This window comes from Carcharodon carcharias, chromosome 14, assembly GCF_017639515.1.
Source record: "Carcharodon carcharias isolate sCarCar2 chromosome 14, sCarCar2.pri, whole genome shotgun sequence".
Lineage (NCBI taxonomy): Eukaryota > Metazoa > Chordata > Chondrichthyes > Lamniformes > Lamnidae > Carcharodon > Carcharodon carcharias.
In genome coordinates, this window is record NC_054480.1 from 142,248,948 (window position 1) to 142,276,704 (window position 27,757).

The 27,757-nt window shown below is 42.8% G+C and overlaps 1 protein-coding gene across 6 annotated transcripts in view; it reads right to left on the bottom strand.

Moving 5' to 3' along the window:
* Positions 1-6,240: 6,240 nt before the first annotated feature.
* The window catches only part of LOC121286884 (rho GTPase-activating protein 45-like), a 191,983-nt gene continuing 170,466 nt past the window's right edge, over positions 6,241-27,757 (bottom strand). For all 6 annotated transcript variants that reach the window (XM_041204097.1, XM_041204096.1, XM_041204101.1 and 3 more), the window contains 9 exons: positions 26,762-26,863; positions 20,943-21,041; positions 20,076-20,239; positions 18,819-19,007; positions 17,733-17,870; positions 16,566-16,774; positions 15,006-15,252; positions 13,323-13,425; positions 6,241-11,752 (listed from right to left, as the gene is read on the bottom strand). In XM_041204097.1, coding sequence (XP_041060031.1) covers positions 11,175-11,752; positions 13,323-13,425; positions 15,006-15,252; positions 16,566-16,774; positions 17,733-17,870; positions 18,819-19,007; positions 20,076-20,239; positions 20,943-21,041; positions 26,762-26,863 — 1,829 coding nt within the window. In that variant the 3' untranslated portion in view covers positions 6,241-11,174. The remainder of the gene's footprint in view (positions 11,753-13,322; positions 13,426-15,005; positions 15,253-16,565; positions 16,775-17,732; positions 17,871-18,818; positions 19,008-20,075; positions 20,240-20,942; positions 21,042-26,761; positions 26,864-27,757) is intronic.

A 27,757-nucleotide genomic window follows, 5' to 3' on the forward strand; every position in this document is an offset into this window, starting at 1 on the left:
GATTGGGATTGATACATACGAGTTATATTAACACATAAGAATTAGTATCCTAAAATTCTGAGGGGAAAAATTACCTGAAGTTCAAGGGATTCTAGGAAAAAACCAAAAGACATAAACACAAGGTCTAGGTGGTTCCAATGGATAAAAAGGGGTTTCTTATGAAGAGCTGAATTAAATATGAAAGGAAATCTGCATCCCAACGGCACGGTTATTTGAAGTTGGGACAAGGCTTGAGGTGTAAAGAACAGTGTAGTTTAGAAGATTACTCTTGAATCACTAGGATGCTATCTAAGATAAAGAATGTGTCAATAAACATATGGGAATTATAACTTGGATACAAATCAATACACATAAGAAAGAGGTAGTTTTAATTTTGATAGTGTAAATTACATTTCTTACAAAGTTTAAAATTTGAGGTTTAGTTCATGATAAAGTTCTCAAAAGGGAATTTTCATTTTAAAAAGTTTGACAACAATTGGCACTAATTCAAATGCTGCAAGCTTCTGTATTTGTAACTCTGTTCCCAAAATATGAAGCTAAGCTCAAGACCTTGACAAGGATTGGCAGAAATCCAATTTTTGGCCAAGTTAATGAATCTGGGTTAAGTCTAAAAGAAACGGGTCACACACAATTTAGACAATAAAATGTTGTTTGAGAAGAAGATAAGGAACATGTCAATGCCTGATTTCTGTTTTTAAAACTGTTATGAGAATATTTTATTTATTTTAAAGTCTCTCCAGGCAACCTGAACAAGATAAGATGGTAGCTGTTGCATGTGTAAAATAGTATGAGGCCAAGTAGGAGAAAGAGTTAGGGAGAAGGAACACAATATACAAACTTTTTTAAGGGAAGTGAATTTGATAAATCTGGCCATCAACTGAGACATTCGAAACGCACAGGGGGAGATAAGCAAAGATCTAGAGACAGAGATCCTCATTGACACGGAATAGTTAATACGGCCTAAAGAGCAAAGAAACATTATAAACAATCAAGACAGTAGAGAAACTGAAATTAAGAGAATCTTAAGATGATCATGGTCAGGAAAAAAAAAATCTTAGAGGTAAAACTATGTGGAATCTATAGTTTAGGAATTGAAATGTAAGAAGAAATAATACTGAAAAACAATTTACCACAAGATGGATACAGGTAAAGGGAAAGCTGGAAAAAGGCTAAATAGATGTATTACTGATTGTATTAATGTGCCTGCGAGCTACAAAAAGTAAGACTACAGGATTAACACTATGATTACAGACAGTTAGGCAGCTCACAGAGAGAACCATCACTGGGAGTTAAGATACTGAGACACTGAAAGATAGGATAAGAAGGTGCATTGTAGAATTGTGTCGGCAGTTTAAGGAATTGAGGTCCGACATGGGACAATAGCAGGAGACAGTAGACTGGAAGGAGTGGAAGGTGCCTATCCAGATGGATTCAGATCAGGGAACTCATTTCACAGGAAGAGTCATTAAAAGAAATCCACAGATTTAAATTTAAACAGAAATTCCACATTCCCTACCAGCCACGGAGCTTGGGGATGGTGGAAAGGATGAACTGAACTTAAAAAAACATCAATAACAAAAGCAATTCAAGAGACAGGGAATAGCCCAATATTCTAATGTCCCTTAGGACTACCCCAAGCAGGACCACCATGTTCACCCCATTTGAAATAATGACAAGGAGAGCAATGCAGTTACCCGAGGGAATCATAGTAGGAGTGGGAGTTGTAGGACCACTAAAAGGAAGGATGCGAGATTATGTGAGGGAAATAAGTAAGCAATTGCATGAGTTAAGGAAGGAAGTCAGAGATCGACAGGTGATTAAGGATATAGAAACAGGCAAATCCAAATAGCAACAACGGACCAAGTGGGGAATAAGGTGATGGTCACACACGAGGTAATGATGACAGGTGATACATGCGCACTTGTAGATATGAGAATGGGAAGTAAATGGAGGCATTACACACAGTTAAAGATACATGACAATTGACCAAGCTGTAACCCGGAAAATGGGAACAAGGTCAGGGATCATCACTGCTCATCCCGCACCGCAGGAGGAACTTTGGCACAGCGCAGACAGTGCCAAATGCGACACCCAAAGGGGAATGATAAATTTAACAGTAGGAGAACAAGTGCTTTTGAATTGTAGTAAGGGTTTGCTTCAGATCGGGTGTGGGAGGTCTGCCACTACCCAGCCACCTTCCACATCTACTTCCACAGTCCGTGTAGAGATAATTGAAGCCCCTCAAACCACACCGACTGACCCACCTTGTCCGACTATGCATCCAGGACCGATGAATGGTTTGGTACTGGTTAATCAGAAGTTTTGTATGATAATGTACACCATGAGCTGGTACCTGGAGTCTTGAACATATCCGGAATTGTCCTGCCCCAGTGGTGCTCAACCCACACCCAAGCACTTTATATGGCTCTGACGAACCAGTTGATGTCTGAAGCGGTCCAGTTTAATGGCGGGATGCGATTAGGCCCAGAGGGGGACTGAGCTAAGCGCAGCCTGATGAATGACGCTGCCACGTTATTCAATACAGGGACATCAATAGTTAATTCCATTGACCTAGCAACTGTTGATCAGAAGGTCCATACCCTGAGCTTTAAGCTTAAGGAGATTTTAGGGCGGGGACAGGGAATCCAGGATACACAATTAGATACAGACCAGGACGTGACACGGTTAATTCAAAGCCTGGCTACTGTGCTCGAAAGTCATGTGGGGACTATCAATAAACTAATTGAAATAGGGAAAAATATTTCAGACGAAGCGAGCAGAAATGATGTTTGCAGCACCTATGGATCTTAGGCGTGGGAACAAGCCTGAGAGAATTTAAGACAGATTAATGAAGGGGTAGTTCCCTTATGGGTAACCAGCGAGCATTTACTGAATCTCTCACGACACAAGAATCATGACTTGACCTGTTGCCAGCTCAGAGGTTTAACATGCGTATATAGAATGTATCAAGTTCTATCGAAGGGTCATGAGGACTTGAGACGTCAACTCTTTTCTTCTCCACCGATGCTGCCAGACCTGCTGAGTTTTTCCAGGTAATTCTGTTTTTGTTTTGGATTTCCAGCTTCCGCAGTTTTTTTGTTTTTATCTCTGTTTAATTGACTGCCACTGCTCTTCAAGAAATGCCTACCTCCTTGAAGAAGTTCTGTTCGTCTCTGCGACAAGATTTCCGTATCTCTCTTTTGCCTTGCTCACCTTCATTGCTTTCCATTTCTCTCCTAGTGTTTGACAAGGTGTTTACTAAAACCCTCTTTCACAGCCATATCTCCTTTCTCAGTGACTGTCTCAGTCTCCGACTTACCCCACGTGGATTTCAACTGAAATTCCACCCCTCATGTTTTGAACGCACCCGGGATTACAGGTATCTCCGGGACATAAAATGTTTCTCGGACTGCTGTTCCCGTCACATTCTGAAATCCACACTCAGTGCCATGCGCCGCCATATGAACACACTCGACCTCTCCCTCCAGCAGCACCGCCATACCCTTTTTCAAAGCTGCGCGTGCACCCAGTTTCATTTTATTCTTCGGCTCATCCGACGCCTCAACAAGAAACTTTTTCTCTTTCTCTCAAGTGCTAAGGAACGCAAGCTCCAACAACTCATCGACACCAACACCCATCCAGGACCCTCCACCCCTGCCTGTCCCTCCGTCCCCACCCCATCTTCCAATCCCAACCCCAGCCGTGTATTCACTATACCTCCTGACCTTCCCCTCTCTGATGCTGAACGTTCAGTGCTCAGCAAAGGACTTAGTTTCATACCCTTATGCCCTCACCTCAATGAATTTCGGGCTCGGCATGATGCTGAACTCTTCTTCCGCCGTCTTCGTCTCCGGGCTCACTTCTTTGGGCAGGAGTCCTCTCCACGTTCAACGGATCCTTTCACCCACCTCCAATATTCTCCCTCCACCTGGGCCCCTCCCTCTGGATTCTTACCTTCTCTTGATCTTTTCATTGAGAACTGTCGGCGCGACATTAGTCGTCTCAATTTCTCTGCTCCTCTCACCCATTCTAATCTCTCTTTCTCTGAACTTACTGCACTCATTCAAGTTCTGTCAAAGGGTCATGAGGACTCGAAACGTCAACTCTTTTCTTCTCCGCCGATGCTGCCAGACCTGCTGAGTTTTTCCAGGTAATTCTGTTTTTGTATAGGATGAATGTTGAATGTATAGTGAATAATAATATGCTAATAGGCATTATATTAATTATACCTGTCATACCTATGTCAACGCCCAGCAGGACATTATATAGCGTAGAAAATATTGGAGTTATATGGGAGGATTATTATATTAGGTATCATGTCATTCCACCATATACTGTAGACATAGAAGGGAATATAGTTAGCACCATATTAGGAGAGTGTAGGATAGAGGCCACCACAGTAGTATGCACACCCAATATATGAGACAGATGAGGCTAACTGGATTTAAAGCAGCAGCAAACTGTACAATGGAAACTATATGGGCTGCAAAAGAAACGACCCATGTTGCATATGCAGGGAATGGGAGATATTGTATCACCACGTGGCAGGAAAGAATCCAGTATGGGAACAACCGGATATGCTCCATCCATAATCAGTGTGCCTACACCCACAGGTCCAACAAGGGTAAGGAAGGTGGAACTGGTTGAAATATACAAGAGAGGAACGACTACTATTCAGGTCATGGAAAGCCTTAAGGATAACCTGACACAGTGTTTGAACCAGTTCTTCTATGAAATTCTCCTATTACCAGAGAATCTCACCATGATTCGGCGACAGGCTCAGCAGTTATACAGAACTTAGTATACACTGCAGCAACAGGTTAGAGCCTTAAAGACAGATATTCAACAAATAGATACTTCCACCTGGTGGGAGGATCTGTGGAATTGGGGCTCGAATGTACAGATAAACTCCTGAATTCAGATTATCTCCCATGGCCCTAGTCATACTTCAGCTGATATTGATTATATATCGAACATACTTGATTCATCGCACCCGGAGGTCACAAAAAAGGTGGCATTGGGGGGATTTTAGTAGGTGAACTAGGAATCTGGTAAGCCAAAGGTTCAAGTTAAAGGACCAGATGACACAGATGGTTTGACAAGTACCTGTACCCTTTACGTGCCAAAGCTGGATGACTGGCCAGCATCAATGGGTGGCGGTGCGTAAAGTGGGGGAGCAGACAACACCACTGTAGTTGGCTACCTTGGGCTAAGCCAAGGGCCAACAGGGGGGACTGTAAGGGGGAAATAAAGGGATACAGTAATGGTCAAGTGACTTGACTTAAAATATCCCAGCATGCAAAACCACAATTGCTAAGTAGTTAACAGTTAAAGTTCAGGCTGTGACAGAGAGAATGCTGAACCTTTCACATTCTCAGGGCTTGCAAGCATCAGCAAGGCCATATTGGACGAAGCAGAATGTAAATATGATAGATTGGGAGTCAGACTGGAGCCTTAGGTTGGAAAACAACTAAGATTGAGCCTGTTTACAGCAGATAGGGAAAGAACAGATGGTCTTGTCTTAGTTTAGGTATGAGGGAGGGTCTCTGCCTGGGTGAGAACAAAATAGGGACATCAGACTTGTAAGTTTAATGTAAACCTATGTTGACAAGATCGAAATCTGGAAACTGTTCTTGTACGTGACCAATAATGTATAAATATGATGAACACGTAGTTTAGCAGAGTTCTGTCTCAAGCTGTACTGAGATGGTGCCCTCCTTGCAATTGCTCGAATAAACGATCGTAACCTGTACCCGAGTCTCCTGTGGTATCTTTGATGAACGGACCACAACAGTAATACATGCCAAATTTCAATTAGCATCAGAGCAAATAAAAAAAAAACACAGTATTTAAACAATTATTAAAGCAAATTTTAGGGCAGTTTATCAAACATTAGAAGATAGGTCATCAAAAAAAAAAAATTGGCCAAATAGGTAAGTTTCAAATGGTGTCTTAAAGGACAAGAGAGATGAAGTGGTTTAGGTAGGGAATTCCAGGCCTTGGGCCTAGGTAGCTGAAAACATGGCTGACAATGGTGAAACGATGAAAATTGGGATGGGAAAGAAGGCAGAATTAGAGGCTGGTAAGTTTACTCTGTAAATGTCAGTGGACTGTATTGGAAAGGTGCATTCAATGCTTACAATAGCTGTGCGCAATACCCTCATGTGGTTCTGTGGTTAGAGTCTTACACATTCAGTAACAACAATGCAGGCAGAGAATAAATAATGATGGACACATTCATTATTAATCACACTGAAATATAATAAGAAATATAAATCCATTTCAGCATTTATCCAAGACGAATGCAAGTACAGTATATAAGAAAAAAATTCCTATATTTACATAATCAAGTAAAAATGTATAAAACAGACCCTGTTATACAGAACAATTGCTTTTCCATTAAAAGTCGAACAAAATAAAGAATTCATTCCCTCTTCTCTATTGTATATATACAAATCTACCGATTGTACACTGGGAATTAAACTGTATTCTATCATTGAGCTTTCACACATGACATTACCTATCCTGCTGAATATTATACAGCTGTGCTGCTGTAAGGTTGTACACACATACACGCACACTTACATGTCATTGCATAACTGCTCATTTGCCTGCACACAGTATCTTTGAATTGGAAGCAAATTAACAAAAATAAATGTAGTCACAACGCACCAATGCCAAAGAGTTGCTCAATACCCTGATGAAAAAGTACTAAGAACACATGTGCTGTAACATTACATAATACCAATAAAGCTCATCAAAGGCTATATTAAAATCAGACGTTGAATCACCTTATACCATACAACAAATGTAGTCATATGATGATGAGGGTTGTTTTAATTGATTAACTTGTCAACCCAGACAATGATTTCACAGGGTCTTCACTAACGGCAGTAAGTGTACATCATAAGCTGGTGGTATAACCGGAAATAAGGTGATTCATATAGGAGATGGGAAAGTCTGAAATATACTAACCCTTTGAAAAGATGTTTCTTTTCAAATAGAAAACTAATGAAATGCAATTGCAAAACGTGAAAACAAAGCAGATATTCAAAATGCACAGCAGGTGTGTCAGCATCTGAAAAGAGGGAAGACATGTTGTTGCTTTTGGGAAAGACCTTCATCAGAAAATTGGGACATTAAACCCCAGTTACTCCAAATCACAGTGTCACAAAGTGTGTTTTTCAACAAACAGAAAGTCCTGGATCTCGCCTGTCAATGGAAGGTGGTGTGTTAAATCATGGCTTCTTGAGCATCCCTGGTCTTAATCATTCTGCCATTGGTGGCTGTGCCTTAGCTGGACCCTGAGCTCTGAAATTCCCTCCTTGAACCTTCCCAGCTCTCTTTCTCCTTTAAAATGCTCCAAATCTTACTTCACTGTCCTAATATCTGCTCACATGACTTGTGAAAATTATGTTTGCTTGCACCCCTGTGAAGAGCCCTGTGATGCTTTCATATGTGAAAGGCACTATATCAATGCAAGTTGTTGGTGCAAGGTGGGAAAAAAAAAGGTCAATCATCCTGGGCTCCTTTCATGCACCTGCCAAGTCCTAAGAATTAGCCTAGAGACTTAACATGTGGGATAAAGCGAAGTTGGATTTTAGAAAAAGTAAATTTGCTTTCTTTGGGAGGGAATCAGTGTTCCTTATAATAATGTTCCCACTGCACAATCTTCAGAAAGAACCTCTTGTCATTATACATTCTTAAACTAGAGCAGATTGGTTAAAAATCGAATGGATTTCCTCCATCATAATTTCAATATATTCATAAATTGTTGTTACAGCTGTGAAATTTAAATGCCATTAATTTAATTTGTTTTACAACAACATGATACTGGTAAATTTAATCTCTTTTCCAGTATTAAGAATCCCAGTTTTGGCTGTTGTATCCTGTTGACTTGTTCCCATGTACTTAGGATGTATTTAGAGAGGCACAGCTATGCTAAGTCCAGCATGCCTGATTAATTGTAGGCAATAAAGATTTCAGTTATATATTTTCTTCATTTTCTTCAATTTGGTTGAGACTAGCATTAGCAAGTCATTTATAAAGGACACCACTTTACTTCACACTCTAGGCAATCTGTTCCAGTACAGCTACAAGGTGAGCAACTACCCCACAGTATGGATAAATCCAATCTGACCAATTATGGACCTATCCTTAGTCATCAGCAAAGTCATGGAAGGAGGCATTGACAGTTCTATCAAGTGGTATGTACTCAGCAATAACCTGCTGATCGATACTTGGTTTGGACACTGCCAGGTTCTACAGCCTTAATTCAAACATGGACAAATCAGGGGAGTTCCAGATGAGATGAAAGTAACTCCCCTTGACATCAAGACAGCATTTGACTGGGTATGGTCAGCCAGAGCAATATGAATCAGACAGAAAACTCTCCAATGGTGGGAAACATACCTAGAGCAGTGGAAGATGGTTGTTGTTGTGGTTCTGGGATGTCACTGCAGGAATTCCTCATCGCAGCATCCCAGGATCAACCAGCTTCAGCTTTTTTTTTTTTAAACTCTTTCATGAGATGTGGGTGCCCCTTGCAAGACCAGCTTTTGTTCTCCATCCCTAATTGCTACAACTAGGCCATTTTAGAGGGCAGTTAAGAGTCAACAGCAATGCTGTGGGTCCAGAGCCGGTAAGGACAGCAGATATCCTTCCCTAAAGAACATTTGTAAACCAGGCGGATTTTTATGACAATTGAGGGTAGTTTCATGGTCATGGTTACTGAGACTAGTTTTTATTCCTGTATTATTGATTGCTGCTTCAATGATCTTCCTTGAATCATATCAGCAGAAGTGGATATGTTTGCAATGATTGTACAATGTTCAGGTCCAGTTGCAATTCCTCAGATAATGAAGCAGTCGACACTCACACGCAATAAGACTTGGGCTACATCCAGGCCTGGACTAATAAGTGCCAAATGACATTTTTATCACTCAAGTTCCAGATAAAGATATTTCCAACAAGATAGAGTCTAATAACCTCACCTTGACATTCAATGGCATAATCATCTCCCACATTCAATATCCTCAAAGGGTAAGTTGTGGTATAGTGGTGCTGTCACTAGACTAGTATTCCAGAGACCCAGGGTTCAAATCCCATCATGTAGGATGGTGAAATTTTAATTCAATAAAAATCTGGAATTAAAAGTCTAATGGTGATGATCATGAAGTTGTTGTAGGGCCCTTTAGGGGAAGAAATCTGCTATCCTTACCTAGTCTACATGGGCTAAAGAGTCCAATGTGGTTGACTCTTAAAAATATCCTCTGATTAAGTGCAGTCAGGGGCAGGATGGGCAATAAATGCTGGCCTAGCCAGTGACATCCACATCCCATGAATCAATAAAAAAAAAACACAACTTACTGAACCAACCACATAGCTATTACAGCATTATGGGGTTTGGACTATATGTATTTTGGATGAAATCACCTAGGTGGGAATAGTGTAAGGAGCTTACACTGATCCAGGCCACAGGTAGAGCAAAGGTATAACAGAGCTCAGTCAGTCAGGATGGAGGAATATAATACTGGAGTCACCTTCACAACTTCTTCTGACATGAAGCACAACTGTTTGCTGTTTACTTACCACAGAGTGCAATGGAGTACAGCCTAACTCTGTCAAACTCTGAGTGGCTCACTTTCAAACTCTTCAAAGCCTGTCCACCATCTACAAGTGACATAATCTCTATTTGCCTGGATTGGTGAAGCTTCAACCATACTCGAGAAGCTCAACATCATCCAGGACAAAGCAGTCCACTTGATTAAAACCCCATCCACCACCTTCAACATTCACTTCCTGAACCATCGATGCACCGTGGCTGCAGAGTGCACTATCTACACAGGATTTACTGCAAAAGCTTGCCAAGGTTTCTTCATTAGCTACTCTGAAATCCACACACTCAACTATCTTGAAGGACAAGGGCAGCAGGAGAATGGAAACATCATTATTTATAAATTTCCCACCGAAGTCATACACCATCCTGACTTGGATATATCACCATTCCTTCATTGTTATCAGGGCAAAAACATGAAGCTCACTACCTGTCAGCGCTGGGGGAGTACATTCACCACACGGACTGCATTGGTTCGAAAAGGTGGCTCACCACCGTTTTCACAAGGGCCACTAGGGTTGGATAATGGATGCCAGCCTCTCCAGTGATGCCCATATACTGGGAAGAAATAAAAAAAATACATTTGGGCACAGAGAATGGGTGGTGAGCTCTGGACATAAATGGTCAAAATCACACTAAATGCTCAAATGCACCACCTAATGTCATAGCAAGTCACAGAAACTCTGAAGATCCAAGTTCAGTCCCTGGTTTGTGTTCTCTCATCGTATCTTGGACTGGTAGACGTGATTGCAACAATTGCTCGCAGTACTCTTGGGTTAGGAGGAGGGAACAAAATCAGTCATGTTTCTGCTCCTGAACACCATCGAATGACCCCATTTGGAAAGCAGATGTCTGTTGACATTGGATGAGGACAGGACTGGGCATGTCTGTGATGCCCCCATGTGACAGAATAGCCTAGATTCATAAGGAGAACGACTATGAAAAGCACTGCCAATGCCCTCCATGAATCTAGAATTTTAAGGGGGCGGTGTAAGGAAATTTTTTTTTTAATAAGTTGAAGAACAGATAAATCCATTCCTAGTGCTCAATGCACTGGCTTCAGCTATTCGATATCTGCATCTCAGTCATGGCAAAAGGTTTTGATTGTTCTTCAAAGGATCCTTATATAACTGCTTTCCAAGAGTCGTAAGATGTAGATGCTTGTAATTAATGACTGGACAAGTAGCTGAATGTATGTTATGTCCAAAATGGCCTTCTGTTCCTCCTCTTTTTGGAGTTTTTCAGTGTTTATTATGCTCCTGAAGTAAATTGCTACTGAATGTTAGTACTGTATTATGGCATTACTTTTGCAAATTATAAGAATGATTTCAATTTTTGAATTCGCCAAACTAATTCACATTTTAATCAAGATAACCTCTAGGTGTATCATTGGTACAGTCTCTGCCTCAAAATAAGAACCAGCAAACACTTTAAAGAATCATGAAATTGGATTGTATATACTGCCACCATGAATACAATCCTTTCCATAACCCACAAAAAAGCATCTTAGCATTTGTGGAAAACTATACGCTAAAAGCAAACTTATGACAAAATACGATTAGACAAATTCCGGGTCCCGGTTTTCACGCCCAATGTCTATTTTCCCATGATGCATTCGTAGCCATGGCAACTTACTGCGCTGCTCTCTCACGTGTAGTGGCCTGCTGAAATGGACAGGCAACCAATTATTTCCGTCCACATTATTTGACTGGTTTGTATTAAAATCTGCCAGACTTCTGTTGGAATTCCTCGCGTGGTCCAGTTCCTCGTCACCAGGGTTTCCCTGCCCATCTTTCTTTAGCTGTTCAGGTGATGCCAGAGAGCATTCGACACCCATTTCGGGCACTGATCCCTCAGTCTGTGACACGTCAGCATCTGAACCCTGAGCCTGATTTTTATCAGTCCGTTTTGAGACTCTATTGCACTCTTCTTCTGCATGGTCATTGTAGAACGGAGGCTCGTCAGCGCTAGCTACGCTCTCCTGTTTTGGCAAACGTCCCTTTCGATTTCTCTGGACCCCTTCCTCACACCCCGTCTGTCCAGTACCACATTCAGGTGCCCCATCTTCCAGCTCAAAGTCAGAATCCAGTGAGCGCTCACGAGATTCTGAAGACTTCTCTGATCCTAAAGAGTTTTCTGAAACATGACATAAGTAGGTTGTTAATATTCTGCTGATAGTGTAGAATAGCAAAATCAGTGAAAAGTACTGCCAATAATTTCTATTAATACAATAAGATGAAGTCAATATTATAAACACTTATACATGATTAAAGACTTTGCTCTTTATCACATGGTAACCTCTCCAACTTCAAACAAACCCGAGTAAACCTTCACCACAAAGAAATGAATCCCGATAAATAGCAAAATTCCACTTTGTTCAACAATCTACTTCCTGGTGTATACTTGTGGTTGCACCTACAAGTGAATCAAGGACAATTCTTGGGCTTCGGATGAAGGTCATGAACCAGTACAGCTAGAACTATACTCTTGTGGTTCACTGAAAGAATGTGCATTATATAGAACCTTGGCAGACATTCAGAGTCCCAAAGAGCTTCACATCTAGTTACTCTTGAAGTACAGTCACTATTTACAGTGGGAAATGCCGCAGCCAATTTGTGAATAGGATAATCCCACTGACAGCAATTTGAGCTGGATTGTCAGTTGTGAGGTTTTATTTTTGGTGTTAGTGGTGGAACACCAGGAGAATTCCACACTGTTTTTCAAATCGCACCATGGGATTCTGTTACGTTATCTCATGAAGGAAGTCACCCTTAACAATGCAGCAATCTCTCAAACTGAAGAGTCAACCTTATTTACGTGCTCAAGGCTTGAACCCACACCTCCTAATTCACAGAAAAGCATATCAATAACTTCCAGCAGTGCTTGATGCTACAAACTGAGTCCAAGCTTTATTTATCCTTCTCACACCAATTTCTGCCTCTCTTTTCCCCTCCCCTTAATGGGTTGACCTCTGGTTGGAATAGCACTTTGTGACAGTTTCCAGTACCTCGCCCAAGTAGCAATTACTTGTGTGTGAGCCTTGCCAGTGAATGTTAGCAGACTACTTATCCAGAGAGGCATCACAGTTAAGCCAGTTTATGTCCTCAACAGCACCCACTGTGTACTTCCAGCAGGGATCACCAGGCACAGATCTGAAAAGTGGGAATCCATTCCTATTTCCCCTTCCTAATCCAAAGCACTGTGATCGGTTGTAGAGATCCCACTGTTACCCTGGGTGTTCATTTTAACTCAGGAATCGAACTCAGCATCTTTCTAGTCTCCGTGCCTGAGTTAACCATGGGGTAAAACCAGTGAGCCACCAGCTGGGCATATAGAAATCGGCTTTAAAATAGCTTGAATCAAACAACATCCATTAAGTGAGACATTAGCAATAAAATCAAGATGTTTAAAAACTTCTCCCCAAAGACATGACGTGCAAAACATGCGCGTATGTTAATTATCGCATGTACATAATACTGTTCAGTAAATCTGAAGTTAGCCTGGTAGCTGGTAGGAAATTCATGCAACTAAATGCACTACATTTTAGATGAAATTGCCTAGGTGGAAATAGTGTAAGGAGCTGATATTGATCCAGGCCACAGGTAGAGCTCTGATTGCACAGTCAGTTAGGAAGGAGGAATATAATACTGGAGTCACCTTCTTGACTTCTTCTGACATGAAGCACGACTGTTTGTTGTTTACTTACCACAGAGTGCATCGGAGTACAGCCTATCTCTGTCAAACTCTGCTGATTCATCAAGGTCAGGTAAATCACTCCCTGATCCCATTCTTGCTGCAGAAGACCCTCTCTGAAACACAGATTCAATTAATAAAATCCCAGTTAAAATATCTTCTGTTAAGGTCTAAGACAAAAACATATCTTAGAGACTGGAGACATTAATGAATGGTTGCTTAGTGTGCTCCAGTGATATTCTCTGACCATATTTCGGTACAGGGCTCAAAGTATTTTAAAGGGGTTGTGACTTATGATAAAATTGAACCATAGAAATTTAAAACAAAGAAGGAGGCCATTTGTCCTATTGTGTCATCAGGCAACTGTCTATAGTAATCTAAGACAAATGTCATTAGCCTCGCTCTCTCCCCCTTCATCTATTTCAACTTTTGAGACAAATTTTCTCTTCAAAGATGCAATGGTTTCTACTCCAAACCATCATCTTTGCCAAAGCACTCCAGGCTTGAACAACTCTTAATAATTTGTATCCTCCTAATCTCTCCCCTTGTTCTCATTCTAACTATTTTAAATTGATGATCCTTCCTCACTAGCGAAAATAGTCTCTCTATTCCCAGCGCATCCTAATTTTAAACACTTCTATTAAACTTGAAACACAAACAGATCAGCCATGATCTTATTGAATAGCAGAGCAGGCTTGAGGGGCTGAATGGCCTACTTCTGCTCCTATTTCGTATGTTCGCAAATATTTTAGCCTTCCTGGTTGCAGTAGCATTAGTCCTGGTATTTTAACTGAGACTTAAGTGCTAAAGTTCTTAAGGTTGATGGAGCTGCACCCAACCAAGCAAGTGGACAGTATTGCATCACATTTCTGACTTGTGCCTTATAGATGAAAGAGAAGTCTTGGGGAGTTAGGAGAGGAACTGTGCCCCGGAATGATCAACATCTGACCTCTGTTCCAGTAGCCATGGCATTTATGTGGCTGGTCTGGTTCAGTTTCTGGTCAATGGTGACCCCTTCAGGATGTTGATGGTGGGGAACTCAGCAATGCCACTGAATGTCAAGGTATTAGGTGGCAGTTCTATTCATTCAGCATGTGAGAGAAGTTAATCCTATCTCCGCCACTACCAGCAATGTTTGTCTAAATTTATCTAATTTATTATTTGTTTTACAGTGTACTTGGACAAGCTTGCTAGACATGGATACATTATAAAGCTATTTTTACTCAGTCTCCTCTTGGTGTTAATAGCAGAGTGACTTCATTGAATAACTGCTGGCTAAAAACAACTTTAATTACTCCCTTCACATCTGCCAACAATTCTCTGTTACTCTGCTAGGTTGAGCGCACAAGGCTGTGTATAGTCCATAAAAGGATTTCCACAGTCCAGCCATACCTATATAATGTTGTACATCACATCTTGAAAAGCCTTGCATCGCATGAATCAATTAACAGCAATTAAACTTGTGCAACTTATTCAACAAACAATTACATGATTGCATGCAAATCTAAGAAGCAGTTATAATGAATGGAAATTTCCCCATTTTGTATTGTGTAATTCTTAGGGAAACAATGCACTATTCCAGAATAGTTTATAGCCCAAGAAAATAAAAGAGTTTTTAAATGAAAGGTTCTGCAGCACCCTCACGAAATTAGACTGTTCACCGCAGCAGCTTTCACATTTTAGAGAAATTACTTACCTCATCGGCTGCCGATGTTTCATCCACAGTATCTTCATCTGAAGGCATGTTAAACTCTGCTTTAGCTTCAAATATGTCTGTGTAGAAGATAATTAACGTTTCCACAATGCGAGCCTGATGAGGGTAGTCAACAAGTGATGACAAGGACACGGTTGCCTCTGTGGGCCTGGGTCTCATCAGCGTGGGTCCAAATACAATCCCAAGATTACTCGGAGACATCTTATTATGTTGTTCAAGTTCTGAAATTCTAAACATAATAAATATGCATTACTCCATGCCCAATCTCAAGATACTGGAGGATATTCTCTTTCATGATCCTGCCTAAAATTGAATGGGATCATAATGGGCAGTATCAGAAATTGTGGGCTATGACTGTTGCTTCACTGCCCAGCCGGGGTTTGCAGCCCCTGCTGCTACCCACAGTGATGGGCTGGGGGGGTGGGGGGGAAAGGGGGGGTGCGGAGATGGGAGTTGATATGGGACTTGGGAATGAGTGGCTTATCCTGTACGCCACCAATTCCTGAGGCTGCCATTTGGCAGATGACAGTAGATCACAGGAAGAGGCAGTAAATACCCAATTGGAAAGAAGGGGTTTTGTAGTGGCCTTCTCTGCCTCCAGACAGTCCCACAGGCTTGGCTGCTGAAAGCCTCATTATTGACCTTCAACTGGAACTTTTGAATTTTTCTTCACTTCTCGCCTTTCAAGTTCCCTCATTGGATCTTCCGGTGCTGCCGGAGATGTCCCTGTGGCAGGACCTGTACGATTCTGCACTGGCTCCCACAGCCTCCTCTTCTCTTGACGCTGGGAATCCCACCACAAGACCACCATGTATGCCCAATGACTGCAAGGTAGGAAAATGAGTTGCAGTTGGTGTGGGAAAGGGGAACCACCTGACAGAAACTCTGCCCCAAAATGAGAGAAACAACTCCTTCTGCTGGGGAAGTCCAGAACCTGGGGGAATAATCTTGAAATTAGAACCAGGTCATTCAGGAGTGATGTCAGGAAGGATCATGGAAATCTAGAACTCTCTCCCCTAGGTCAATTGAAACTTCATAGGATTTTTGTCAGTTAAGGGCATTAAGAGTTACGGAACCCAAGGTGGGTAAACGGAATTAAGATAAAGATCAGCCATGACATCATCAAACGACAGAAAAGACCTCTGACTGCCTCCAGGCAGTTTATCTGCCTCCCCTGTTGCTTTGGGAAACTGGAGGCCGACTGAAAAATCCCAGTTGGCTTCCATTGCTTATGTCTAACAAGGCTCTTAATGAGCCAAATTGCCTGCTCCCCGCATTGGAGTGGAAGGCCTTCCCGGACCCTGAACCTGCCCCCAGCACCGGTGACGGCTGGAAAACTGGTGCGCCGGCACTCACATCCCAAGGACAAATTTTTAAAAATACACCACAATACCGCTTAAAGTGAAAAACAATGAAAGCAACAAATCTCTCAAACAGATAACATTACAAAACCCAGACTTCCTTTGCCCCTCATCACTAATAGAACTAAGGCTAAGGGTACATTTAGGAACTACCTGGAGTACTCGTCACATTTACACTCACCTGCTAAGATGTCTGACGATGTACTGCAGCGTGGCCCTGTTTGCAGACGGCAGGTCCTTCAGCAGTTCCTTCAGCCTTGTCACAAGTAGCAATAACTCCTTTTCGATTGTCAAGTCTTTACTTCCTGCATCTCCAGTGCCCTGCAGGCTCTCTTTGGCCAGGCCCATCAAATCATTATAGAGGCGGAACAGCATAATAGGTTCTGGAAGCTAACATTAGATGCTCACATGGATTACATTGACTTTAATAGCCTTTTTTTGGACAAAATTTATTTGCAACTAATAGGGTTGCCAACTCTTGCTTGGACATATTCCTGGATGTTTCTATGACTTGACCTTCTGCTTCCAACCAGCCCACCAACCTCTAACCATTGGTTGTCTGACATGTCCATTATTGTGAAGCCCTTCCTTCCCACACCAATCAAAAAGAGTGAATCGATTCACCATTTCCTGATTGGATGATTTTTGACAGTCGATATTTACATAATGAACAAACAAAAATATTCAAAGACATGTTTTTAAAAAAAACGTGCTTGTTTTATTGCCTGAATATTTTCCGCAGGTTGCTCACTGCAATGTCCTGATGGATCAGTCTCTAATTCCTGGAGACACCTGGAGGGTTGGCAGCTCTAACCAGTAATAAGTTTATAAAATAATTCAATCTTACTGGCCAATAAGCCCCAATGTGATCTACATCCCAAGAATAAAGGTAGAGTTTCATATGTGGTTCTGTGCATTAAAATGTGTTGAACAATCTAATGTGGACCTAGAAATGGCCATTGTGATAAGTGTTGATTTGTATAACAAAATGGTGCAAGTGGACACATAGAAGCCGTATTGGTTGTGTTAAGGACCAACTTCAGGGGCAGGAGCCCCCACTTTCTTCCCGTTTTTGTTTCTAATTGTACGAGATTCAGAATAACAGGGACCTGGCACTCAGGATTTATACCAGGCCATGAGCCTTAGTGAAGCTAATTGCTGCTTTCTGTGTTGCCGATAGATTGTTGCTTCCATAGTATTCAACGTTTAGAGATATTCAGGAAAAAATTAAATTGGGAAGTTTTGATAAGTCTGTTGGCCAACCTCAGATGTTCTCACATATTTGGGATATTCCCACTTAAATGAGACTAGGCGCACCAGCTGTTTGAAATAAAGGGCATTTTGTTACCTGTCGCAGATATAGCTTGAGCACGTTGCTGATGTCATGCGGTGATGCTTGAGAGAGTTCTACCAGTTCCTTTCCATTCTCGAAAGCCTGGCACAGTTTCTCAACGCGGGTCTTTACACCGTTGACACGGTAGATTCCCTGAAGACACAATGTCAAAGAGATAAGAGGATTACCAAGGTTTTCTAGATGTGCAGCAACACAAGTCATCCTTAACTCCTTTGTAGCAGGAATCAGAGAATGAAAGCTTGGAGATAAGATGGTGGGGGCTCAGTAAAAGGACAAGGGTGGCGTGACAAGAGATTGAAGACAAGAAAACGAGACGCCAGAATACTGGAAGAAGCACAGGCCAGGATTTTCCGGTCTCACACTTGGCGGGAATCATTACGGGTGGGGCCAGAAAATCCCAGCCACAACGTAGGAAAATACAATCTCATCAATCGTATAAATACCTTAAAATGACTATAGCCCTAGCATAACTAAGGTATGAACTATTAATAAGTGGAAACTTTCCTCTGCTATTTTCGTGGAGGTATAAACTTACCAGGTCTCCTAGCAAATCAGAAGAATTACGGGTTTAAGTGCAAACTCGATGGAGTAATTTTAAGGCCCTTTGAATAAAGTGTGTTAATCATCTCAAACAACGTTTTCTTTAAATAGACTCATCATCCGGCTGGGCAATTCTTGCCTGTTGGTCAAACTGCTGTTTTCCCCATGTCCAATATTTTTATAACTCAAACAAATAAATGCAAAGAAATGTTTTATTTTAATTATGTGTGTTTTATTGCCCATATAAGCCCTTTTCCCTGGGTTGTTTGCAGAAGTGTCCTGAAGGCCGGCCTTTAATCCCTAGAGACAGAAGGAGGATTGGCAGCAATGATGAGTAATAGTTTATTAAAACAGTTCAATCTTACTGGCTAATGAGCAAGCACTAATTTCCAATGTGTTCTACATCCCAGGAACCAAGTTAGGGCTTTGGGTGTGATACCATGCATAGTCTGCGTTAAACCGCCTCTGGAATTGATATAACATGGTGGTTTTGGGGTTGGTTTTCACAGTCAGCTCCTGGATTGCGGAGGACTTACTTACTTTCATACTCAAAGCCCTCCTCTCAATCTCGGAGATGCATGTCTTGATGATGAATGGGATTCCATCATGACTGTCACGTGCAGCCTGGGCAAACTCCCTGCCAAACAGCTGCAGCTTCCGTTGTAACTTCTTGTGTCCACACTTAATCGCCAATGTCTCCAGACACTTCTTGTGACAAGCCAGGTTGCACTGCAAGGGTACATTACACCGCAGTTAATAACTGGAAAAAAAATTTGCACTATATTCACTTGAGGGGGATTAACTTGTGGTACTCGTTCTTTTACTTTCTTCTTTCATGAGGTGTGAGCATCATGGTAAGGCCAGCCCTTGTTGCTCATCCCTAATTGCCCTTGGGCTGAGCGGTCGGCCATTTCAGAGGGCAGTTAAGAGTCAACCAAATTGTTTTTGCTCTGGAGTCACAGATAGGCCAGACCAGGTAAGGCTGGCAGATTTCCTCCCCTAAAAGAAGCCAACTAGATGGGTTTTTACAGCAACTGATGACAGCTACAATTGTCGCTATTATTGAGCGGACTTTATATTCCAGATGTGTTAACTGAATTAAATTCCACCAGCAGGTTCCACAAACAGCAATGAGACAGATGAGACAATTAATCTGTCTTGATGATGTTGGTGGAGGGAGGAATGTTGACTGGCACTTGGGGAGAACTGCTTGGAGCTATGAACAGTTCAAAGCGACCTTTAGTATTTACCTGATCAGACAGATGAGGCCTCATGAAGAAAAAAGCAACACGGCAGTCAACTGCCCCTTGTAAGGGAGGTGGTGGCATAGTGGTATTGTCACTAAACCAGCAGTTAATGCTCTGGGGACCAGGGTTCAAATCCCACCACAGTGGATGGTGAAATTTGAATCCAATTTTAAAAAAACATCTGGAATGATGATGATGACCATGAAACCATTGCTGGTTGTAAAATCACAACTGGCTCATTAATGCTCTTTAGGGAAAGAACTCTGCAATGTGGTTGACTCTTAAATGTGGTTTGACCCTGAACAAGGGCAATTAGTGATGGGAATAAATGCTGGCCTACCCAGTGACGCCCACATCCCATGAATGAATATAAAGCAAAACACTAATAAGGTTAAAAACCCATTACACCAGTGTGTAATGTGACTTGTGTAAAGGATTAACAGGAATATTTATTGTGGGGACAATGACAGGTTTCACTTTAGCTCTAACATGCACTACTGAATAACAGTTTCCAGAGCTTCTTTTAGTACCTTGATTCCACGTTACTTACTTCCTCACACTCAGCCCCCTGAAAGTAAACATAGCTGTCACACTCTCTGCATTTTGATGGTGTGCGAAGTTTCCTGAGGCGATGTGTTTGTGCAGCCTTTGAAAGGCCCACGTTTTTGAAAGGGCCGGTGGATACTGCAATTTCTGGAGCCATCCCGTTGATGCCTATTGGAAAAATAAATCAACTACTCATTAAAAAAAAAGCATCAGACAAATTTCTTTTCCAAAGTCAAAACTGGTTGCTCTGTATCAGGCTGGTGCTTACCTTTATGTAAAATTGCTTCACCGCTGTTAATTTTGGTTGGGGGCAATACAAAGCCTGTGAGCGGCATTAACAATAAACTGGCTTTAATGAGGCACACCAACTTCTTCGGGCTGATGCCAGTATGTCTCAACAGCCCACAACCCCATAAATCTGAGAATATTTTTCACAATTTTTTTGAGGTCCCTTATAAAAGGGCCATCCCCTGCTCCCCACCTCCTGTCCCAGAGCAGGAATACTTGCTCCCCAACTGGTGGTGGTGGTTGGGGCGGGGGTGGGGGGTGGGGGGGGATGCCCAAGATGTAGCCCAAGTGGTGTGGGTGCCCACCATTAGTATTGGGATCAGGGAACCTCCGCCCTGGTCAGCAGAGGAGGTTCCTGGTACCTACTTTGGAACATCAACCCCTGTGGATTTTTGGGGCCATAATCTAACTTAACACTTCAGTACAGTATTGGGCAAATGATTCATTGTTGGAGCTGTTGTGTCTGGACAGTTACAGTAGTTCAAGTGGGTGCTAATGTTGCTGTCTTACACCCTTGATACTAGACACAGTATAATCTAAGCTTCTGTATTCTGTCTTCGGAAGCAAATTCCAGTTAACTTACTTTGCTCAAAGTTTGTACTGCCGTCTTTATCCTCTACATCCTCTGTAGAAGATATGGCACCTGAGGACGGAATCCTGGGCAATTTTCTAGAAAAATCACCTATGGATTGAGATATTGGGAGATAAAAATCTTGTTGATGTCATTTGTTAAAAATATTTTAGTCACAAGTAGCAGATAAACACACAGGAAATGGAATTCAATCATGAAAACGCGCCCAATGTGCATTTCTAGATATCAGATGTTTGTGCTCTTGCAAGTGTTTTCAAATAACTGAACCTAATGTGTGAAAATTTTCCAGTCGCTCAGCTATTGATGGTACAGGAGGCTATATGGGCTTTATAATTGCAAATCTTTGATGTCCTTCTTTGGTTTCAGGTATGAAGGATGGTTTCAGCTGGCTGTTTCACTTTTTAAAATGTGTTACTTTTTTATATTACACCTCCATTTTCCTTCCTTTGCTGTTCACTCTCCCCTGATGGGAAGACATGTTTATGACAACACCTGTAGAAATTCATTCTTTAGACACAAGAAATGCGCCCACTTTGGAATGACACAAAAGGAGGCAAGAAGGGGGGCAATTTTAACTCACCACTCCCAGTGGGAACATAAAAACTAGGAGCAGGAGTAGGCCATTCAGCCCTTCGAGCCTGCTCCGCCATTCATTATGATCATGGCTGATCATCCAACTCAATAGCCTGCTCCCAGTTTCTCCCCATACCCTTTGATCCCTTTCGCCCCAAGAGCTATATCTAACTCCTGTTTGAAAACATAGAATGTAGTTGAGACCAAAACATTGTGTGGTAATGAATTCCACAGGCTCACCACCCTCTGGGTGAAGAAATTTCTCCTCATCTCAGTCCTAAATGGTCTACCCCATATCCTCAGACTGTGACCCCTGGTTCTGGACTCTCCCACCAACAGGAACATCCTTCCTGTATCTACCCTGTCAAGTCCTGTTAGAATTTTATAGGTTTCTATGAGATCCCTCCTCATTCTTCTGAACTCCAGTGAATATAATCCTAATCAACTCAATCTCCCCTCATATGTCAATCCTGCCATCCCAGGAATCAGTCGGGTAAACCTTCGCTGCACTCCCTCTATAGCAAATACATCCTTCCTCAGATAAGGAGACCAAAACTGCACACAATATTCCAGGTGTGGTCTCACCAAGGCCCTGTACGATTGCAGCAGGACATCCCTGTTCCTGTACTCGAATCCTCTGGCTATGAAGGCCAACATAACATTTGCCTTCTTTACCGCCTGCTGCACCTGCACGGTTACCTTCAGCAACTGGTGTACAAGGACACCCAGGTCTCGTTGCACATTCCCATCTCTCAATTTATAGCCATTCAGATAATAATCTGCCTTCCTGTTTTTGCTACCGAAATGGATAACCTCCACATTATACTGCATCTGCCATACATTTGCCTACTCAGTCAGCTTGTCCAAATCACACTGAAGCATCTCGGCATCCTCCTCACAGCTCACCCTCCCGCTCAGCTTTGTGTCATCTGCAAATTTGGAGATAATACGTTTAATTCCCTCATCTAAATCATTAATATATATTGTGAATAACTGGGGTCCCAGCACTGATCCCTACGGTATCTCACTAGTCACTGCCTGCCATTCGGAAAAAGACCCGTTTATTCCTACTCTTTGTTTCCTGTCTCCCAACCAGTTTTCTACCAACTCAATACACTTTCCCCAATCCCATACGCTTTAATTTTACACGCCAATCTCTTATATGGGACTTTGTCGAAAGCCTTCTGAAAAAGTACAAATAAACCACATCCACTGGCTCCCCCTCATCAACTGTACTAGTTACATCCTCGAAAAATTCCAGTAGATTTGTCAAGCATGATCTCCCTTTCATAAATCCATGCTGACTCTGTCCGATTCTGCCACTGTTTTCCAAATGCTCAGCTATTAAATCTTTTATAATGGATCTAGAATTTGCCCCACTACCAACGTCAAGCTGACTGGTCTATAATTCCCTGTTTTGTACCAAAGTGTACCACAACCACTGGCTGTTCATCTTCCCCCTTCAGAATGTCCTCTAGCTGCTCTGAGACATCCTTGACCCTAGCACCAGGGAGGCAACAAAACAACCTGGAGTCTCATTTGCAACCACAGAAACGCCTATCTATTCCCCTTACAATTGAATCTCCTATAACTATTGCATTCCCACACTTTTTACTCGCCTGTGTAGCAGAGCCAACTGCCGTGCAACGAATTTGGCTGCTGCTGCTTTCCCCTGAGAGGCCATTCCCCCCAACAATATCCAAAGCGGTATATCTGTTTTGCAGGGGAATAGCCACAGGAGATTCCTGCACTGCCTGCCTAGTCCTCTTGCTTTACCTGGTGGTCACCCATTCCCTTCCTGCCTGTGGACTCTTAGCCTGCGGTGTGACCACCTCTCTATACATGCCTATCCACGATACTCTTCGCCTCGCAGACGTTCCACAGTGTCCCCAGCTGCCACTCCAGCTCTAAAACCCGGGCTTCCAGGAGCTGCAGCTGGAGACACTTGCCGCACACATGCTGGTCCCGGGCACTGGAAATGTGCCCGGCTTCCCACAGAGCAGGAGGAGCACACCATGGCGCTCCTGCCATAACTTGCCCCTTTAAATTAAATTAAACCTTTTAGAAGATACTTAATATCATTTACTCTCGGGCCCTTCTTCCCTGCTCCTCGTTGTTACAGAATATAGCCCCTACAAATGATGAACCACAAAATGGGACCTTAAAAACTATAAGCAATAAAAGTAATAAATGCTTACCCAGCCGTACTCAAAGGATCAACTCGTTCTCTCCTTACCAAACTCCCTCAGTCACCCCTGCTCTCCCAACTCCTCTTCGACTCCCAGCTCCTCTAGCTGCTGCTGACCACCTGTCCCACAGTCCATCTCTCACACTCTAATCTAGGTGCTGCTGACCACCTGTCCCAGAGTCCTCCTCTTGCTCTCCCCTCTAGCTGCTGCTGACCACCTGTCCCAGAGTCCTCCGCTTGCTCTCCCCTCTAGCTGCTGCTGACCACCTGTCCCAGAGTCCTCCTCTTGCTCTCCCCTCTAGCTGCTGCTGACCACCTGTCCCAGAGTCCTCCTCTTGCTCTCCCCTCTAGCTGCTGCTGACCACCTGTCCCAGAGTCCTCCTCTTGCTCTCCCCTCTAGCTGCTGCTGACCACCTGTCCCAGAGTCCTCCTCTTGCTCTCCCCTCTAGCTGCTGCTGACCACCTGTCCCAGAGTCCTCCTCTTGCTCTCCCCTCTAGCTGCTGCTGACCACCTGTCCCAGAGTCCTCCTCTTGCTCTCCCCTCTAGCTGCTGCTGACCACCTGTCCCAGAGTCCTCCTCTTGCTCTCCCCTCTAGCTGCTGCTGACCACCTGTCCCAGAGTCCTCCTCTTGCTCTCCCCTCTAGCTGCTGCTGACCACCTGTCCCAGAGTGGCACCTCTTAATGGCGCCCATGAAAACTTACCTACCCATGCCCGCTGTAAAGGAGCCCTTTATTTGGACAACAGAGGTGCCTGCCTGACTGAAATGTTAAGTTGGTTAATAAATGCAAATCAGGGTTCAATAACGTCATTTGGACCCTGTTGGCATTTTAACTGCTGATTGAAGATGGAGCCAATCACTGCTGCCCCACCCAGTACAACCCACCAGGGGAGAGGTGCAGGCCCTGTAAGGTAAGTTTTAAACTTATAGGCCAGAATTTTACCATCGGCGATATGGGGGTGGGGCCCACTTGCCGACGGGAAAATGACGCGGGATGACGTTGGGAGAAACCTTTAAATTTTCAGGAAGGTGGGGGCACGGCAAGATCAGCTGTCCGCCCGCCGACCTGTCAATGGCCAATTGAGGCCATTGACAGGATCATTAAGCGAATTAATGACCTGCCCTTCCAAACTCAAGGCTGGCGGACAGGCCAGGAGCCCCAGCAGCTTCTGATAATACATGAAACCTCATCCACTGGCGGGATGAAGTTTCATGTCCGTTTTTAAAAACTTTAATAAAGTTTCTGTGAGATTTATAAACATGTCCCATTTCGTGTGACATTGTCACATGAGGGGACATGTTAACGATTTTTATATTTTTCTATTTTCCATGATTTTTAAGTTGTCACTAATCTCCCTGAGACAGCACTTCGTCTCAGGGAGCAGTAACAGATGGGGAATCCCTCCACCCCCTGCACAGGAAGCGCTTAGCGCTTCCCCTCGGGCAGGCCGCTAGGTGGGCCTTAATCGGCCCGCCCACTCAAAATGGCGGCGGGCCCCGTTTCAGCAGCAGGAGTTCAGCTGCCCGCCCACCGCCAAGCTGGTGTAGCCCACCCGCCAACCGAGGGCAAAATTCTGCCCATAGTGGCAGGGCCAGGTAGGGTGGGGGTGCTTCTTTGGGCTCCACCAGGGTTTTATGGGCCTCTGCTGGCCCAGGCTCCCCCCACAACCCCTTCCCCGCCCCTCCCAGCAATTTACCCAAGTGCCAGTGGACAGGCTTTTGGCCATGTGATCTTTTCCAGCCAACAGCTGGCCAGCTGCCTATTTATGCCTGTTTCAGCTGGCAGGATGGATAAGGCCCAAGTGACAGGTTTCACACCTGGGACAGATGCTTTGTGAAACACGGAGACATAGAAACATGGAGAAAGAGAGAGAGAGAGAGAGAGAGAGAGAGAGAGAGAGAGAGAGAGAGAGAGAGAGAGAGAGAGAGAGAGAGAGAGAGGCAGAAACAGCTACAGCTGTGAAAGACAGAGGAAAAGACTGTTTTTGTATTAGCAACCAAGCAAAGATGCTGCCGAGATCTGGATCTCTGTTTGAAGAAAGGGAACGCTGCAGGTTTAAGGAACAAGGAGTCACCTAATTGAGCCCAACTGGTGGAAGCCAGTTGGAGATACTCGGAAGGCTGAGTGGAGCAATTTTCGAAGGATACTGGAAGGCTTGACCTGACATGGCAGGCAGAAGGGAGCCTTCTGGAAAGCTGGGAAGAATTTGTTACTTAATCTTTAAGGCCACATTTCTATCGAAAGCTTGGCGTGAAGTTAAAACTTGTCATAATTTAATTAATGCACAGTTCCCTTTACTTTAGCTTGGTGGTATTAGTTGCCTGTATGTTTAGTCTATGTTGATTTTAGTTTGTTTCTACAGTAAAAGCCTTAAAAAGTGAGATCCTGTCCTGTGATTCTTTCTGTTGGTCACTGGGAAATTCTCTTTTTTTTTTTAAAAAAAAAGTTATTCATCTGTACAGGAATCATAACACAGAAATGCAGTCGAATTCCCCACGTGAGAATGAACTAAACACAAAGCATATTTGAATACCATACCTCTGTGTTAGGTTGCTTGGAAAACAAACATGTTAATACAATTTGCATCCTAAAGTATTTCTTTTGTCTAGATGACTACAAGCTGGGGCCTAAATAGTATGCGATGGGTGAAGTAGCAAAGCACTGAACTCCTATTTGGGCAGCCCATGTGTAAACTTTGATCTTCAGTGTCGCTAAAGTTTGGCTTCCTTCGACAGCTGAGTTTTGGCAAGTTTTTGAGAGGTTCCAAGATTATGAGGCACTGTGCTCTGGATCACAGGAGACACTAGCAGGGGTCTGTCCTGCACCAGGAATACGCATGACTAATGGACACTTTTATGGACCATTAAATGCCCATGGACCAACCTCTTGGCAGGAAGAGAATAATGTGCTGAAAGGGGCAATGGGAAGCGAAGGTGTAAAACTGAATAAATTAAAGTAAAATGAACTGGATTATGTAAACCCAGTCTACTTCTATATCATTTCAATTCATTTTTAAAAGTATTTTCAGTCAAAGATTGGTAATCCTACCTGTTGTAGAAGAAGGAGAATCCAGGCCACTGCCTCCTCCAACACTGTCTGCATCACTCATAGTAGTGGGCCAGGATTTGTGCACCTGGTGACTGCGGACTCCTGAGGAGAAATAATTTAGAAGCAGATTCACGTATTAGTTAGAATTCTCATACACAGAAAACTTGTCCTTAACTCTCACCTCCTGCTTTTTACTCTTTCAAGATACAAGCAATGAGGTACACTTTTAAAACGCTTAACTTTAATTCAACCTCATATATTCTGATTGTACTGTTCCGTTAACAACTGCAGGTCAGAGCTCCTTCAATAAGAGCATTAGCACGGTTCTCAATCTCCAGAATGACTCTCATATTCATGAACTAAAGAAAAAAACCTGCTCTTCTCTAAAGTTTTATGAAACAGGTATTAAAAAATGGATACAAAGCAAAGATTACAAGGAAGTAATCTGACTCAGGGTTTGACTGTTATATAATGTTTGATCTTCACTCCTATAACCTCATGGGGACACCCTTCAATATGAGCACTGGCTCAATCCTTCCTGGGTATCCATTTTCTCCATTCATTCGGTGTTTAGTTGAAGAATAACCAAGGTGCTTAATACACTTCAGTATGATATAACTGCAACTTACAATTTGTTTACATGTGTTCTAAGTTTATGAATGTTTATACAAGGACAGTAAATTTTATTTAAACTAAATGCTTCACTTATATACACTTTAATTAATAGTTTAGCAGGAATGTCTACAATAGCTTTTAGCATGACATCACATAAGCAGAATTGCGCTTAAGACCAAATTTTTTCCATGTTGCTCTCAAGGTACTTGATCTGGAGCAGGCTATTAAATTGCTACCTAACATTAGCACTCTTATTAGTTATAAGGACAGGCTCCAAGAGTTAAGACTAATCAATGTAATGTTTTAGAGGGATTATGAATAGGAATTTTACAATGTTGAAGTGGCTGAATTCAGTTACAGTAGGTCACTATTTGAGATAGA